The 18,700-nt window shown below is 36.4% G+C and overlaps 1 protein-coding gene across 1 annotated transcript in view; it reads left to right on the top strand.

Moving 5' to 3' along the window:
* LOC106879555 (transmembrane protein 132C) overlaps window positions 1–18,700 on the top strand; it is a 184,158-nt gene that overhangs the window by 126,929 nt on the left and 38,529 nt on the right. The window contains exons 3-4 of the mRNA XM_014929189.3: window positions 1,894–2,752; window positions 10,208–10,357. Coding sequence (XP_014784675.1) covers window positions 1,894–2,752; window positions 10,208–10,357 — 1,009 coding nt within the window. The remainder of the gene's footprint in view (window positions 1–1,893; window positions 2,753–10,207; window positions 10,358–18,700) is intronic.

Raw genomic sequence — 18,700 nt, 5'->3', positions numbered from 1 at the left:
CCTACACCCAAATCTTCAACCAGGCTTAGGACAGGCTATGACAGGGTTATTTGGAATATGCAGTGATATATTTTCAGTGTTGCTCATTTTTCATGCCTCTTAATATTATCAACACAGATCCAGTAAACCTATGACTAAGGGCTTTAACCATTCCTGCTATAACCATCCTGACTTTTATTTGGACACAGTGTATCTAGGACTACATTATTCATGTGTCCTTCCTTTTTAAGATTGTAAAATTAATTTGAGTGAGATTCAGCTAGTATTTCTAGCAGGTTTAGTGATCAAGTGGGAACTCTCTTGTTGGTTGTCTTCATGTTTTAAAATGAGCTATGTGTGATTTTAGGGACATTTGGCTGCTATTTCTGACAAAGAGAGATCTATTAGAAATAGCAGAGGTTCCCATATTGGGTTGTAACATGGCTGTAGATTCTGATGATAACCGCAGTGGGGACAAGCAGAAAAGGTGCAGATGACCAGATGACCAGAGTTTGATAGTTACTGTTCCTCTGTGATTATCATCTCAGTAAAGTGTTTCGCCTAATGAAGTTATTGATATTGTTACTTTATACAGAAGTCCTTTTCATATATGCTTAGACTGAGTAGAAGGGAAGGACAGAAACAGGCATCTTGCAGTAAAGTAGATACATGGCTACCTCGGTGGGAGAGAGAAGAGATAGAGGAGGAAGGGTGAGAGAGGAGACATAGAGGGGGAAGGAGAGAGAGAAGAGAAGAATGAAGATAGTGAAAATGTGATGCGGGGTACACCCAAGTTACAGAGAGATGTATATAAGTGAGGTAGGACCAAGGATTGGATAGGGTGAGTGGATGGGTTAGTTCACAAGATTACAAAAGGAGAGTGGGAGGTGTGTGTGCATTTCATACACACATAATTTTTCTCGTCTGCCCGTAAAGCCTTTTCTGTTTGTTTTCCTGTCTTGTTTTTTGTCCGCCACTACATTCCTCCATGGCTAGATTTAATTTGCGTATACAAATTTAATCTGCGATCCATGGGACGAGCCGTTTTAACGATGCGTCCTGCCCGAAGCTCGTCAAAACGCCGGTGTTAAAACGTGGGTAGCTGATGAAGTAGAATGTTCTCTATGTGGCTCGTGTGTTTTCTCATCTACGTTTGTTTGCAATGTCCTGTACCCAGATATGCACCTATACATACAGGTGGATGTCGGTATGCACATACCTGTACATATATATGCATATACTCATTTACTATTTGTTTATATATATATATATATATATATATATATATATAGTTGAAATTTACAGAAAAACAAAGGACAAAGACAGGTGTATAAACAACAAGCAGGTGTTTGACGCTCGGGAAGGTGAGAAAGTCTTTTATGTTTCAAGCCTATGCTCTTCAACAGGAAGGAACACAAGGAAATAAACAGAGAGAGAATAAAAAAACTTGTGGAGTTAGTAGTCAATCATGTATATATATATACATACACACACACACACATGCACATACACACATGATGGGTTTCGTCCAGTTTCTGCCTACCAAATCCTCTCATAAGGCTTTGGTTGGTTTGGGGTTATGGTAGAAAACACTTGTCCAAGGTGCCATGCAGTGGTTGGGAAGCAAACTTCTTACCTCATAGCTATGTCTATGCTTATTTCTGTTTAAGCATTTATCTAAATGGTCATCTGTTTGTTAATCTACTTATATATCTGAGATTTATTAAAAATTTTTTTTTGCTTGTCCAACCAGTGGTCTTTGCATCATCATCATCATCATCATCATCATCATCATTGTTGTCGTTGTTATCATCCTTGTCATCATCATCATCACTATCATCATCATTGTCATTATCACTATCATTGTCATTGCTAATGCATTCATAAGCCTTTTCCTATTTTATTCTTTTTCAGTGAGTGGAGTTGATATCAGGTTAAAAAACCCCAATGATGGTTACTTCCTGAAATTTCAACATCACAGTCCCCAGACACAGCAAGAATCATTGATAATAACAGAACCAACAGGAGAATTACCTGTGGTGCAGGCACAGCTGGGGCCTTTCTTCTCTGAGAAGCCCATTCCCAGACACCTTCTGGACACATCAACATACAATGACTCAAACATTCTTGACCGTTTCACAATGGATGGGCGAGACATCAGCGTCCACTTGGTCTCCTCAAAAATCACACCAGACAGCCCCATGTTGCAAATCCTCATCCATGCTGGAATGATGAATTATGGTAATGGTGGGAATGATCGAGGGGACAGTGGAGGTGTTGGTGGTTCTTCATCTGGCAAACAGACAGCGCTACTGCTGTCGACGTTTCCGTCGAGGCGTCGTTGGTGTGGGCAGGTGTTCGTGCAGCATCTTGACGATGAGCTGACCGCAGCCTGCCTACTCAACGACAAGTACAACGGTTGCGTGGCCGGTGTGGAGGTGCCTGAGGAGTGGTGGGTATCACCAAACAAAACAACAGTCACTGTCTACTATACAGTGACTGGCATCAACAAGAATGAGGAGTGTGGAAATCCCGCATATGTTTCCGGTGCAGCATTACAAATCAACGCCTCGGATGCTGCAGCTGAGATAGTTACAGAGAACCGACGCTACCTGACCACCCTCTCACTTTCATCCAACGAGGAAGAGTACAAAGACATAGAAGAAAAGCATGTCATTATCTCTGTCCCCACAGCAACCTACCGTCCAGGATCGCTGTTCTATGTTCCGATTAAATTGGAAGCTGACTCTGATGTCCAAGTATTTGTGATTCGGTGAGTACTTATCTGAATTTTGATACATTTATCAAACCCTATCTCAGGGGCTGTATTGTTATATGTGTATGTATGTATACATGTGTGTCTGCATATTATTATACATGTGTGTGTTTATGTAAATGTGTGTGTGTGTGATCAAAATCACTGTTACCATCATCATCAACATTTAATGTCCGTTTTCCATGCTGGTATGAGTTAGATGACTTGACAGGAACTGGCATGGTCAGGGGCTGCACCAAGTTCCATATTCTGTTTTGGGCTTGCTTTCAATGGCTGAATGTCCTTTCTAATGCCAACCACTTTACAGAATGTACTGAGTGCTTTGTTAGTGACACCATCACCAGTGTTTTTTATGTGGTACCAATGCTTTTTTACACACAACTTTTTAACACACCAATGCTTTTTTACATGGCAGCTTGGTTTTGGGATCTCAATTCTGATGTGGGTGGATCTTCTTGAGTACAGCAATGAGCTGCATATTTTAGTCCCCTTTCATCTCCTTTATAAGGCTTAGTGTTTTGAGATCAGCCTTCAATACTTTGTCCTATGTTTCCTGGGTCTCCCTCTTCCACAACTTTCCACCACTTTAAGTAATCGACATTTCTTTAAGCAACTGTCCTCATCCATCTGCATCACATAACCAAACCAGCACAGTCTCCTCTCTTATACACTGCATATAATTCCTCTTATGCCCAAATTCTCTCTCAGTACATCAGTGCTCTGTCACACATGTACACTGACATCACACATCTAGCAGAACACACCAGCTTTGTTCCTTCCCAGCCTTCACATATCCTCTACATTCTGGTCTCACATCTGATTACCATACAGCATCACAGTTCATACACATGCATCATACAATCTTCCCTTCACTCAGAGAGATAGACCTTTAGTTGCCAACAGAGGTAAAAGTTATTTGAACTTTCGCCATCTTATTCTTATTCTAGCAATTGCACTTTCTGTACAATTTCCTCCACCGCTAATTAGGTTACCTTGGTAGCAAAAATTATCTACAACTTCTAGAGTCACTGGGACATTTGAGGAAATCAGTTTCCATGGATCTGTGGTCTTCATGGCTCCCGTTCATCTTACACACAGATGCATGCACAGGTGCATACACACACACACACAACTAGACAGGCATGGAACACTTACATTCAAAACTCTGAGTTTCTTGACAGTAATTTATTTGATACCCTTTGTTGTTCTTCAACTGTTGCATGTTTAAAATAGGAGAGAAAAAAAACCCATTGATGTTAAGCCAAAGGCCATCAATGAGTTGTTTGATCATTCAAGAAGACCAACCCTTCAAGATGTGACTATGAGACTTTGGTAAAAAAAAAAAAAATAACCCTCAATGTGTTCATGTATGATTGAGATCAAAATAAAATAAAACAATATATTAAAGTATGGTAAAATAAAGAAAATTTTAAAAATTAATTAAAATTAAAAATTTAAAAATAAAAATTAGTAATTGAGTATGAAAACTGATACTCTAAGTAGATGATTTATTGAAAAGAGAAGTGATAACAGCCACACTGCTTGAAGCAAGTGACTTTCATTGGTGCAATTGTGAACAAACACACACCCACACACACACACACACACACACACACACACACACACACACACACACATATATGCATACACTAGTGTGGCTTCTTTCAGTTTCCATTTACGAAATGCTCTCACAGGTCTAGTGCTTGGAGCTATAATAGAAACTAATGCTTGGAAATATACTAGAAGACACTTGCTCAAGATGGATCACAGTGGGATTGAATCCAAAACGACTTGATTGCACAGGGAACTTCTTAACCACACATCCAATTAGATGCTTGCATTTAAATTTTATGCATACATACACATGTAGTGATGATGATATATGTATATATATATATATATATATATATATATATATATATATATATATATATATATATATATAGTAACTTCATTTAGTCAAGGAAGCAGTTTATCAGATACCTGAAAGGAGAACAGCTTTTGTAACCTTTCACCATGAACACTCCTACTTTGATATACACTACATCACATCTGCTCAGGTGGGTGGAGGATTAGTTGCAGTAAAGGTGTGGGAGGGAGCCAACTGAGTCTGCTCTGATAAAACCTTCTTCTGTTGTTACTAGATCTGCTGTTGTTGAGAGGGTGGAGGGTGTGTTGGTAACAGTACTAGCAGAATCTTTAGCGTGTGGAACAAAATATCTAGTGGTATTTGTTCTGGTATTTTATAGTCAGGTGGTGGTGAGGAAAGGAGAATGGTTGTAGGAGTAAAGTAAAATTTGTTCATTCACCTATTTTTCCCTCTTCATTCACTACTTACCAACTCCGGCAACCTGAACCCCTCCCACACTCAAAGCAGTAGTGTGTGTGTGTGTGTGTATATATATATATATATATATATATACACATATATAAAATGTACGTCACCCTTTCAAAGCCTAGCCAGGCTCATGGGCCCGGTTTCACGGTTTCTAACCCTAACCCTAAACCCCCCCCCCCCCCAGCTGGATGGACGCCAGTCCATTGCAGCGTTACTCAAGAAACAAGAAGAAAGAGTGAGAGAAAGTTGGGCCGAAAGAATACAACAGGAGTCGCCACCACCCCCTGCCAGAGCCTTGTGGAGCTTAGGTGTTTTCGCTCAATAAATACTCAAAACGCCCAGTCTGGGAATCGAAACTGTGATCCTCCGACCGCGAGTCCGCTGCCCTAACCACTGGGCCATTGCACCTCCACGCATATACATATATATATATATATATATATATATATATATATATATATATATATATATATATATATATACATATATATATATATATACATATATATATATATATATATACATATATATATATATATATATACATATATATATATATACATATATATATATATACATATATATATATATACATATATATATATATACATATATACATATATATATATATACATATATATATATATACATATATACATATATATATATATACATATATATATATATATACATATATACATATATATATATATACATATATACATATATATATATATATATATATATATATATATATATATATATATATATATATATATATATATATATATAAAATGTTCGAAAATTACACGCAAGTAGAAACAAATTGAAAATACACACATTGAATGTGTGTGCGTTTCGAAACGTAGAGATAGAATAGAGGCAGCTGATGAATAATTCCAAGTGGCTTTCTGTTTTCCTATGTGTTCGTTCCGTTGTCTGTAGTTCATCGTTCTAATGTCCTGTACCGTGATATGCATCTATATACACATGTAGGTGAAAGTATATACATGCATATATATTTTTTGTATTATATATATATATATATATATATATATATATATATATATATATATATATAGAAGATATAAGTTTGCCAGGTTTTTGTCTCTCTCACCAAGGTCATCAGCTGTCGGACGCCGACGAAGGGAAATAACCCTGAAATCCGGATACGTTCGTGCTGCAGATCGAGGTGAGAGGGATAACTTCCCTTGGCAAACAGGACACAGTCGTGTGTCGATAAGCCAGCTGGAGGAGATGTCCTCCTGGGGCTAAAAGCAACAGTAACATCCACCCCTAGGGGTCAGCCACACTTAAGTGGCAATATACTACACTTTATATATATATATATGTATATATATACATACACACACACATATATGCATGAATATGTGTGTGTGTGTGTATTTGCGATTGTCATATATAAGAGGCAAAAGCATTGAACACCAGGTTAGCAGAACTTATTATAGTATAATATAATACAATTGACAGGATACACTGTTTTGTGAAGTTACATCATAATTGTGTAATTCTCTGATCAAGTGTACAAACAACTTACGACCATTATGAACCTTCATCCATTGTAATTTCTACTGCCACTTTCATCTGATTGCTGTAATTCAGCCGTCAGCCTCTCCCCCCCCCCGCCCTACATTTTCTATGTGTATCAATTCAGTGTTGTTTGTTTTGTCTTTTCTCTCATCTTCCTTGTTAGTCATGACCATGATGTAGTTAATGAGATAATGGGTGTTGGAGGATGAAGTAAGATTATTTGTTTTCCTGCAATATCTTTGTTCATTATTTATTCATTCATTCATGGTTTACCACCTCAACAACTATATTTCCTATATAGATACAAAAAATAGTTTGTCTTGTGTGTGTGTGTGTGTGTGTGTGTGTGTGTGTGATGGACTAGAATGTTCCTTTTAAAAGAACGATAATAAAAAAGTTTAAAAAATGATGAAAATGTTAAAAGAAATTATTACTTTTATTCTTTGCCCGGGTGGTAGTAATTCATAGCAGCAACAGCAACAGCACAAAAGTTACAACTTGCTAATTTAGTTAGCAAAGATGTTATCCTGAGGTTTGGTAAGAATTTTTGAAAGATAATTGCAGAATACGGAATGGCCCTTTTCTGCAAGTCCACTATGTGAGTCTCTCAATTCTAATATCCCTCAGCATTTTAGGTGGTAGTTTTGGTGTTGCTTCAAATACCACAAGAACACTTTTTACTTTTCTGTGTTCCTTTTCTTCATCTTTTTGACAAGATGGTTGCAGTCAGGTTTTTTCACTGAATTTGATGGTATCTAAGACACACTTTTTTTTCTCCCCCAAAATGTTCCAAAAATCACTCAGAGTAATCTTTGAGACATATATGTTAAGTATACCCGACACTGATAATACATACTTGTATGTATTGTATGTACACTCTCGGAGTGGTTGGCGTTAGGAAGGACATCCAGCTGTAGAAACTCTGCCAAATCAGATTGGAGCCTGGTGTAACCTCCTGGTCCACCAGTCCTCAGTCAAATCGTCCAACCCATGCTAGCGTGGAAAGTGGTCGTTAAACGACGACGATGATGATGATGATGATGTATGACCAGTGTTGGGTATGTAGCAAGTGTATTGCTGATAGTTTAAAATCCACCAGATGAGCTGCAATCCAGCTTGATATTTTGTTTCAGAATGTGTCTTTGGGAGACACTGCTTCTGAGCTGTTATTGTCAGGCCTTTAGTTTATTCTTTCAACTTATGGACCTTAAGAGCCTGATGTTGTTCTGTTATTGGTTGCAGTCAAGTTTTTTCACTGAATTTTATGGTATCTAAGACACACTTTTTTCTTCCCCAAAATGTCCCAAAAATCACTCAGGGTAATCTTTGAGACATATATGTTAAGTATATACAACCCAGGATCATATACTCCATAATCTCTAATGCACTAAATACTTTTTTCCTTAAGACATGCTTCTGAAAAGGTGTACATCTTATATGTCCATGCAGCTTCCTTACTATCAAATATTCTTTTAGTAGAGTATCAGTTCTCACACTCAATTTCTCTTTGTTATTAATTCTTCCTATAATTTTCTAACCTCTTTTATTGTATCTGCCCTTCTGTAATGTATGCATGTTTGGTACTAAGTGCATTCAGTGTTTCAGAAGATTCTGTGAATGGAAAATTTTTTTGTATTAAATACTACATTTTAGCACTAGGTCAGCTATGATTAAGCAGACTTGTGATCAGAGACATTCCAACCATTACTATTCTCTCTATTCAGACATAGTTTATTTCAGCTTACATCATCCAATATGTCTTTTCCATTTTTTTTTAAAGACAGTAGTGATTGATTTGACATTCATTTACCAGATGTTTCTTGCAAATTGAACATTATCTCAGAAATCTGTGATTTAACCCTTATTAAACCTAACCTTAGTATTAACCTTTGAACACTGTCCCAAAGTCTTAACTGTCAACATTGGACCTTAACAAATAAAACCAAGACAAGTTTTCAATAAGAGATGGGACTGTACTGGTGCCATTTGCTCATTACTAATGTGTCACCGTATCTTCATGATCATGATGATGTTGACAATGTTGTTTAAAGGAAATCCTGAATGACATTATCCAGTGTGTATTTTACTAATATGGCAGTATGTGATTTAAGCCTTTAGCATTCAGATCATCAAATCGTCATCGTCATTTAACGTCCATATTCCATGTTGGCATGGGTTGGATGGTTTGATAGGAATTGGCCAGCTGGAGAGCTGTCCGAGCTCCCTGTCTGTTTTCACATGGTTTCTACAGCTGGATGCCCTTCCTAACACCTACCACTCTACAGAGTGTACTGGGTGCCTCTATACAGCACCAGCAAAGGTTCTTTTACATGGCACTGGCTTGGGTGCTTTTTATGTGACACTGGCACTCATGAGCCTGCAATCTTAGGAACACTTGGCTGAAGAGGGATGCAGGGGAAATACCTGTCTGCAAGAATGACCACATATTTACTTAGCTTGAGATGTCTTCTCAAATCTAATACTTACTAATTCCTATTGTTTTGAAGAAATGCTGCAATATCTTGTACTTTTGAGATTTCAATATGATTGTATATTTTTAGAATGGCATTGTAGGGTAGTTGTAAGAGGCCAGATTTTGATACTTTGAGCATAAAACAGGGAGAATATTTGGGCTGGATATGGTTGGTTTAAATGCTAAAGGGTTAAAGGAGATTGGATGTAACTTTTAGCAGGTCAAATGACTGCACAAAAGCTCACTTGTTGGCTCTTAATGACATTGTTAATGGCCATGTGATATTGATGTGATGTTATTAACTGAAGTTATTAGTGATGCTGATAATTTTTATGGTAATGGAGATATTGCTGGTGGTCTTGATGTTGATGATAACAATGATGTTGATTTTAATTGTTGTTGGCATTCCGTCGCTTATGACGTCGAGGGTTCCAGTTGATCCGATCAACGGAACAGCCTGCTTGTGAAATTAACGTGCAAGTGGCTGAGCACTCCACAGACCCATGTACTCCTAACATAGTTCTTGGAGATATTCAGCGTGACACAGTGTGACAAGGCTGACCCTTTGAATTACAGGCACAACAGAAACAGGAAGTAAGAGTGAGAGAAAGTTGTGGGGAAAGAGTACAGCAGGGTTCGCCACCATCCCCTGCTGGAGCCTCGTGGAGCTTTAGGTGTTTTTGCTCAATAAACACTCACAACGCCCGGTCTGGGAATCAAAACCGCGATCCTATGACCACGAGTCCACTGCCCTAACCACTGGGCCATTGCGCCTCCGTTGATTTTAATAGTGATGTTAAAAAGAATGGTGATGGTGATGATGGTATTGTTGATGTTGATGGTGATGTTGATGCTGTTGATAATGATGGTGAAGTGTTGGTGATGCAAAGTGATGATGTTAACAATATTGGTGATGATGATGTTCATGGTGATATTAATGTTGATAGTAATGGTGAGAATAATACTGTAGCTGTTGGTGGTGATGATAATGTTGATAGTGAGGTTAAAGTTGTTGATGATAATGTCACTGGTGGTGTTGGTAGTGATGTTGTGATGCTTATATTGATGTTGTTGTTGTTGTTGTTGCCAGAGCTCGTACAAAGAATGGACTACGAATACTCGGAGCCAGCAACCTTGCCGACAGTCCTTGGCAAATCACTGTGGACGTTAGTGAGAGACAGAAAAGTGCTACAGTCACTGCCACCCTCACTGACACTGGATCAAACTTGGAACGCGTTTGGTAAGTAACTAATACTTCTTTTTTAAATAATTTTCCCCTCCCTCCCTCCCTCTCTTTCTCTATTACTTTCATCGTTCCTTCTTTACTCTTTCTAAATATTTCTCTATTTGTTTATCTACTTACTTACTTACTTAGTTGTTTCAGTCATTTGACTGCGGCCATGCTGGAGCACCACCTTTAGTCGAGCAAATTGACTCCGGGACTTTTAGAACCAATATTGAACTTTATATACCTTGGCAAACCCTGGCAAAATACCTGGCTGATGTTACAAGCAGTTGCCTTTACCTTCCATTTCCAATAAAACCACTAAAATTTGCTTTTCCACATATCCCCTACCACCTTCTTTAATATGACAGTCAAAAATAAACAGTAAATGCAAAACTGTTAGTATAAATCAATACAATGAAATTTTCACTTCAAAATACTATATTCCATGAACATGGTTAAATAAAAGCTTATTACAAAATAAGCATCAAAGTTTAAAATAACATAAACCACAGTTATTTTTGCACCATCCTAATATATATATATATATATATCAAAGAGTAAATGTAGTGAAGTAGATATGACAAGCTGTGAGAAAGAGAAAACTCGATACATTTGTAGAGTAAAAATTTTATTGTGGGTATTGGAAAGCTGATTGCCTCACAGTGAATAGTAGTTTCATCCTTGACAGGAATCTTTTGGTTATACATACAATATATGTTTTTATATATATGTATATGTGTGTGTGTGTGTGTGTATATATATGTGTATGTGTGTGTGTGTATATATATATATATATATACACATACATATATACATATATATATTTATTTTTATATATATAATGTATGTATGTGGTATGGTTGCTGTCTGATGACTGAAACAAATAAAAGATAAGTGCATAAGCATACATGTGTATATATATATATATAAATGTGTGTGTGTGTGTGTAGGTGGGGGTGCACTCTTCCCTCAGCAACAGAATTAACATTTTTTTGCCTAGTCAAAATAAAAATGATAATTATTATAGATTTCCTCCCTCCCACTTCCTTATCTGTTCTCATTAGTTTCATCATAATTTCAAGGTCTCATTTAGTTTTTTTCTCTCATTCCCCGCCCCTTATCCTATTTTTATTTAATTTTCTTTTTACAAAAATAGAATATACCGATAATTACATTTTTTATGATTTTATTTTGTTTTCATTGGTTTGAAACCAGTTTTTGCTTTTGTTATTTTTTTAGATTTTTAGATTTCATTTCTTTATTGTATTTTCGTATTTGCTTTTCAATTTCTGTCTGTGTGTCTCAGTAGGTTTGTTGATTAAATTAATTATGTTTCAGGATTTTGTCAGGATATAATAAGATTGGTGGATGGTTAGATGGGGAGAAAGTGTGAGAGAGGAGGGTGATGAAGGCTGTGATAAAGGGAGAGTCGGTTGAGTAAGAAATATAGGAAAGGAGAGAATGAGTGACCGAAAGAGAAGGGATATGATTGAGAAAGAATAATGACTGAGAGAAAAAGTGGGTGGGGGTAGAGAGAGAAAGAGAGCAGAAGCTGGAAGAAAGGAAAGTGAAACAAAAATAAATGAGAGTGGAGGGGAGAAAATGAGTGGAGAGATGAACAGATTAGAGAAAGAGAGACAGAATAGTAAGGAGAGAGAGATTGAGGGACAGTTATGTGTATGTATGTCTGTGTGTGTATAAATATATGTATGTATTTATATGTATATATACATGCCTTTATAAGTACACATTTACATATCTACCTATATATGTGCATGTGTGTTTGTGTGTACGTGTGTACCTTTGGCCAGAAGGTCTGATGTGTATTATGCATGTATATGGGTGTGTGTGTGTGTATGTACACATGTATATGTGTGTGTGTGTGCATATATGTATATGTATATGTATATGTATATATATATCTATATATATATATATATATATATATATATATATATATATATATGTTTGTGTACATATGCATGGATATACATGTATGTATATATATATATATACAAATATATGTATATACATATATATTTATTTATATATATATATATATGTGTGTGTGTGTGTGTGTTTGTGTATATATGCATGCATATATTTGTATATATATATATATATTATATATATATATATATATATATATATATATCATTAAACGACGATGATGATGATGATATATATAATATATATATATATATATATATATATATATATATATATATATATATATATATATATATATATATATATATATATATATATATACAGGAGTGTGTGTATCTATGCTTTTATGGAAACAATGGGTGATAAAATACTACATTAAGCATGGTATAGATTGTTTCCCAGTGGTTCTCAAAGAGGTCAGAATTTTAAACTCCAACTTCTTCATCAGGAGGAGATAGTCCAGAAGTTAAAAAGTCAACTAGAAGAATGATTGAAATTGAATGGGTATGGAAGGAGAAAGAAATACAAAAGATAATCATTGCAAGGAATATAAAAAGTTGCATGCATGCATGTGGATGTACAATTTACATGATATAATCAAGTCTTAACATTACAGCTGTTTCAAATGATCGATGAATGGTTTATAAAACAATGCATATTATGCAAGCAGGTGCAATACTTAAAAAATATTGTAGATATGCATAAAAGCATAGAAAGGTATCAACTAGCATGGATTTGGATAGTTCCATGCAACACACACACACACACACACACACACACACACACACACACAAACAAAGAAAGACAAATAGACAGACAGAAGAAATGTTTAAGCTAATTTACGTTGGCCCTGCCATTGATAAAAAGGTATCTAACATATACCTACAACAATTCATTTACACAATAAGACTTTGAAGAGCTAGAAACCTTGATGATATATTTTACATTTACATTTCTACTGTTCTGAATAAATTGCTGGGAGCTTATGTATTGTCTTGGGTCTTGAACTTCCATTGAAACTGTAGAGACACCGTTGTAACAAATTAATAATGAATAAAGTGTAGGAACATGTATGAACATACTTGAAACCCTTGCTTGGAAAAATATAACTGGGAATAGCTGTGTTTGAATACAATATGTGTAAGGGAAAAACTGTTTCTCATATATCTTATAATAATTCTGTTTGTCATTGTATTACTTAGCCTGTTGGTAATGCTTTCAGGTGATTGGAGAAAAAGAGGAAGGGAGGGAGAAAAGAGGGCGAGAGAAGCATGTGTGACATTAGGTAGAAAGAATGAAATTGTAACACTTTTATGTGATTAGTTAAAGGGAAAGAGAGGAGAAAGAAAAAGGAGGGGGAAAAAGAGGATAAGGTGAAGAGTGAGACAGAAGGAGGAAGAAAGAGAAAGAGGGAGAGAAGTGTCCAGGATGTGCGGTAAGAGGAATGTAATATTATGTGGTTAAAAATGTTAGTTGAAGGTAGAGAAGGAGAGTTAAAAATATAATTTTAGCAGAGGGGTGATGTTCTGATGGTGAAGTTAAAGAAAGGCAGAGAGAGAAAGAGAGAGAGAGAGGGGGAGGAAGAGAAAAGGAGAGAGAAAGATGATGGTGGTGGTGGTGGTGGTGGTGGTGATTGGATAGTGAAAAGTGTATTTTTTTTAATTGAACTAAGTTTTTTACATCACCTATCACTTAATGCATGCGCATAAGTGCAATTCCATGAAATATTCACACTTATTTACATGGCAGATATGTGCAATTTAACTAAAGGTTGTGTCATGTCTACCGGATATTTTTTTGTGTTTATAGGAAAAATGGAAAAATCAGAGTGAATATTTATTTCATGAGTACTGTGTATTAAGCCTATAAAATTGTGTATAAAGTATATAAAGTGTATATATAAAATGCATTAAGTAAACATCGTATTCCAATTTCTTTCACCTTTCAATGAGTAGCAGATGAGCGACTATCTTTCCATACAGACACAACACAGGCTACACTTTCAGTTTTTTGGATAAAGTTTTCAGAAATAACCCAATAGGTTTACAATTAATTCCTGCTAGTATGTATAAATGTGTATTTATTCACTTTTCCCCATAAGTTCTTTGTTGTAAGGACTCCAGGCTGGAGTTGCATTATCTAAATGGGGGTTTGTCAAACATTTGTAAATCTTTTCATATATATGTATCTAATACATTCTACCATCACCTTTTCACCTATACTCCCTCTCACCAGGCCACATGTTATTGACATACATCACTTTCTCTTGACATTTCCCACCTTTATTACTATCTGTCAATCTCTTCTCTCACTCTTATAAATCTTTTTCTATCATCAGACCTTTGCTCCAATTATCTGGGTCTCTGAATCACCCTCTGGATCATATAACTTTAATGAACAGACACCATAAAGTAGCAAGGACTTTTTTGTCTTACAGGATGCATGGCAACTTCACTAATGCTATATATATATATATATATATATATATTCGTTTATATCTATATAAGGGCATTACTACAGAATAATGCCACACACTAGACTTCCCAAATAAACACATTTTAGTACCAAATGGGAAGTCTAGTGTGTGGCATTATTATGTAGTGATGCCCTTATATAAATATAAATGAATAATTATATTCTTGGGAATAGAAATTTCCCTTATGAATTTTTTTACACACTGGCTTCTTGATAAAATTCTTGTAAAAGATTTTTATCCTTTTTTGAATTTATTAATCATATATATATATATATATATATATATATAGAGGTATGATAAAAAATTATTGGGACTGTTGCTATGGTAACAGAGCTAAAGTACGCAGAGTGAATCCATTTGGCACAGATTGACCTTGAACTCTGTCACACATGCACACTTAATTATAGTGTTCTTGCTCACTTTGTTGTTTATGTTAGTGCTTGGAAGTAAAATGTGTAGAGTGTGTTCGTCTCAAAAAGAAGATCGGGTTTCAACTGCACAGGATCTCTTTGATTGTGTCAAGGAAGACGAAACAAAAAAACTTCTTGAAAACGGTCATGACAAGTGACAAATAGTGGTCCTGTGGTTATGAGCCCAAAACCAAGTCTTGAAAGGAACAAAATTTCAAGACATAGAGGAAATCCAAGAGAACTTGACAAGGTAGTTGGTTGCTATCTCAAAAAAAGAGTTCCAGGAATGCTTCTAGCCACAAAAATAATGCTAGATAAAGTGTGTGGCTTCAGAGGGGGACTACTTCGAAGATTAAATGCTGAATTGACATGTGTTGTAGTTTTCTTTTTATATAGCACAGTGTTTCCCAATCTTTTAACCCTTGTGTAGCCCTTAAAATAAATTACGCGTCTCAAGGAACCCTTGCGAAAAAAAAAAATTACATACCATATCTTTCTCTTATTTTTTCATCATAGTTCACATGGTAGATATCAAGTATCATCATCATCATCATCATCCGCTTTCCATGCTAGCATGGGTTGGACGATTTGACTTAGGACTGGTGAAACCAGATGGCTCCACCAGGCTCCAATCTGATTTGGCAGAGTTTCTACAGCTGGATGCCCTTCCTAACGCCAACCACTCCGAGAGTGTAGTGAGTGCTTTTACGTGTCACCCGCACGAAGGCCAGTCAGGCGGTACTGGCAACGGCCATGCTCAAAATGGTGCATTTTATGTGCTACCCGCACAAGAGCCAGTCCAGCGGCACTGGCAACAATCTTGCTCAAAAATCCCACGAAGGCCAGCCAGGCGGCACTGGCAATGGTCACGCTCAAAATGGTGCATTTCATGTGTCACCCGCACAAGAGCCAGTCCAGGGGCACTGGCAACGATCTCGCTCGAAAAATTTCATGTGTCACCCGCACAAGAGCCAGCCCAGGGGCACTGGCAACGATCTCGCTCAAAAATCCTACGACGGCCCCGCACAAGAGCCAGTCCAGGGGCACTGGCAACGATCTCGCTTGAAAATCCTACAACGGCCCCACACTAGAGCCAGTCCAGGGGCACTGGCAACGGTCTCGGTCGAAAAATTTCATGTGTCACCCGCACAAGAGCCAGTCCAGGGGCACTGGCATATATGTATATAGGGTGTCTGTAAATTACGGACATCACTAAATATATCCCCAATAGTTGTTATACTTTTTTGATAACATAAAAGGTTATATAGGATGATGTCTATGTTACAATATTGCAATAACCAATAATATGTTGTGCATGTATAATAATATTACGATCATGAAATTAGCATTAGCTTACCTCGTTCTTTCTCACGGGACCCCAGGGAAACTTGTGTGGAACCCCAGGGTTCCAGGAAACCCCAGAAGAGAAACATTGATATAGCACCAGTCTCAATACTTTTTCTCCAGGCTTTATATATATATATATATATATATATATATATATATATAAATATATATATATATATATATAAGTAAATTCAAAAAAGGATAAAACTCTTTTACAAGAATTTTATCAAGAAGCCAGTGTGTAAAAAAATTCATCAGGGAAATTTCTATTCCCAAGAATATAATTATTCGTTAATAATGCCCTTTATATAAATATATATATATATATATATAACAAATGAGGGAAATGGAAAATGGAATTCATGAGAATCTTTATTCATCACAATGATTGTTTCAACCCAACTTGCATTGATCATTGATCCTTTGTGGTTGGGATACTATACATCTGGTTGTGTTGCATCCTCTGGTACAGATGTATCTCGTCAGGTGCTTTTTTTGAGAAAGATACCTTGCTCAGTATACTGAGTTTCACTTATATATATAATGTATGCATGTACATATGTATGTATGTACATATGTATATATAAAAGTGAACAACAGAAAGAAAGTAGCACTCAACACGTCTGGCTGGAGACTCAGCTCCACATAAATTAAGGTTTTGTAGGTGTAGAACATGTCCACATCACCAGATGTTTGTAATTAAAATGAAGAGAATTTAAAAGAAATTTAAAATGGTTTCTTGGTGGTCAGTCCAGGTCATTTTGCTATCATAGCATCTCCAGTTCTTTCATTGGAAGGTTCACATGGTGAAGTAGACAAGATGCTGATGTCGCTTACTATTCAGTGACATCAGTTTTTTTACAATGGATGCTACATGTGACAGGACAAGCAAGGCATTGTTATCAGTCATCATTCTGTGATAATAGGCTGTAATCTCTACAATCAGCAAGAATTGTATATCCTGCTATTGTTCATGGGCTAGTTAGACCTAGGGTGGTATACCCGGGTTATCAGTGGCCAATAGCTTGAAGTTCATTAACAGAGTGTACCTCTACTGAAAACGATATATGTCAGCTTTCCTATGTATAGATTTTGCTGGTTGGTGGAGTACGTGCAGTCTGACATGGAATTAGAGTTGGCAATTACCGGTTAAGTAAGGAGAGGCTCTATCAAGGATACTTCATACATTGTTGAGGAAGTTGTTTCACTGGTCCTGGAGTCTTCAGATGTGAGTTAGCGTTTTCCTTGTTCTACACCTGAGGGAGTGCATCTTTCTTTAAAGTAATTGATACTACATGCTCATGTTGTGTCCCATGATGCTATCATATGGGGTGTGAGTAGCTCTATAGACCATAGCCTTTGAAATACAGGATCCCACCAATGAGTAGTTGGTAGGATTTCTGTAGTCACAGGCTGGAACGTGGAGTTAAAACTGTGTAGATGTATGTTTGCTTCTGTTGTAGTATGTAATTTTGAAAGGGATATTATCTAAGCATAAATAACTAATTTTAACTTTATGAGAATTAAAGTGTCTATAGTATCTATGAGTTCTTGGGAATAGTTTTTATTTAGTGTTGTGACACTCCTAGCTATATTAGTGGAAACATCTAAAGTGAATGGAAGGTTAGATCAGATTACCTTTCTCTTTCTAACTCGCTTTAGGATGAGATGGGGAATTCTGTTTGGTAAGGTCACTCTCCAATAGTACCTCGTTATAATGGAGCACAACTCTTCTGGAGATCTCTCTGTCCTCCAATTGATTAAGGATTCTTCTGTTGATGCCTGTGACAAGGATTCCAATTACAACTGGGGATTGAGGTTTGGGATGTCTATGTATATAACGTTTTCTCAGTGGGTTTTCTGTAATGATAGCACTTGACTGTCTCAAAGTCTAGGGCAATGGTTTTCAACCATATTTTTACCTCTGGACTCCTTTGATTCCTATTTTACTCAGATGGCCCCTCATAGCCATTTGAGGTTTAAAATATCCCATCATATTTTTATAATTAAATATCATAAAGAACAGTATAAAAAATATTTGATGTATTGTAGAGATATAACCGATTTATTGCATACAAATTTTAACTACAAAACCTTATATGGACTCCCAAGGGACATGTGGATCCTGGCTGAAGACCACTGGTCTGGGGTTAAGTTCAGAAAACTGACCTT

The sequence above is a fragment of the Octopus bimaculoides genome, chromosome 6 (genome assembly GCF_046866305.1).
Source record: "Octopus bimaculoides isolate indiv1 chromosome 6, ASM4686630v1, whole genome shotgun sequence".
NCBI classification, from domain to species: Eukaryota; Metazoa; Mollusca; class Cephalopoda; order Octopoda; family Octopodidae; genus Octopus; species Octopus bimaculoides.
The sequence above is the reverse complement of the archived record's forward strand: the minus strand, read 5'-3'. Positions and strand labels throughout refer to the sequence as shown.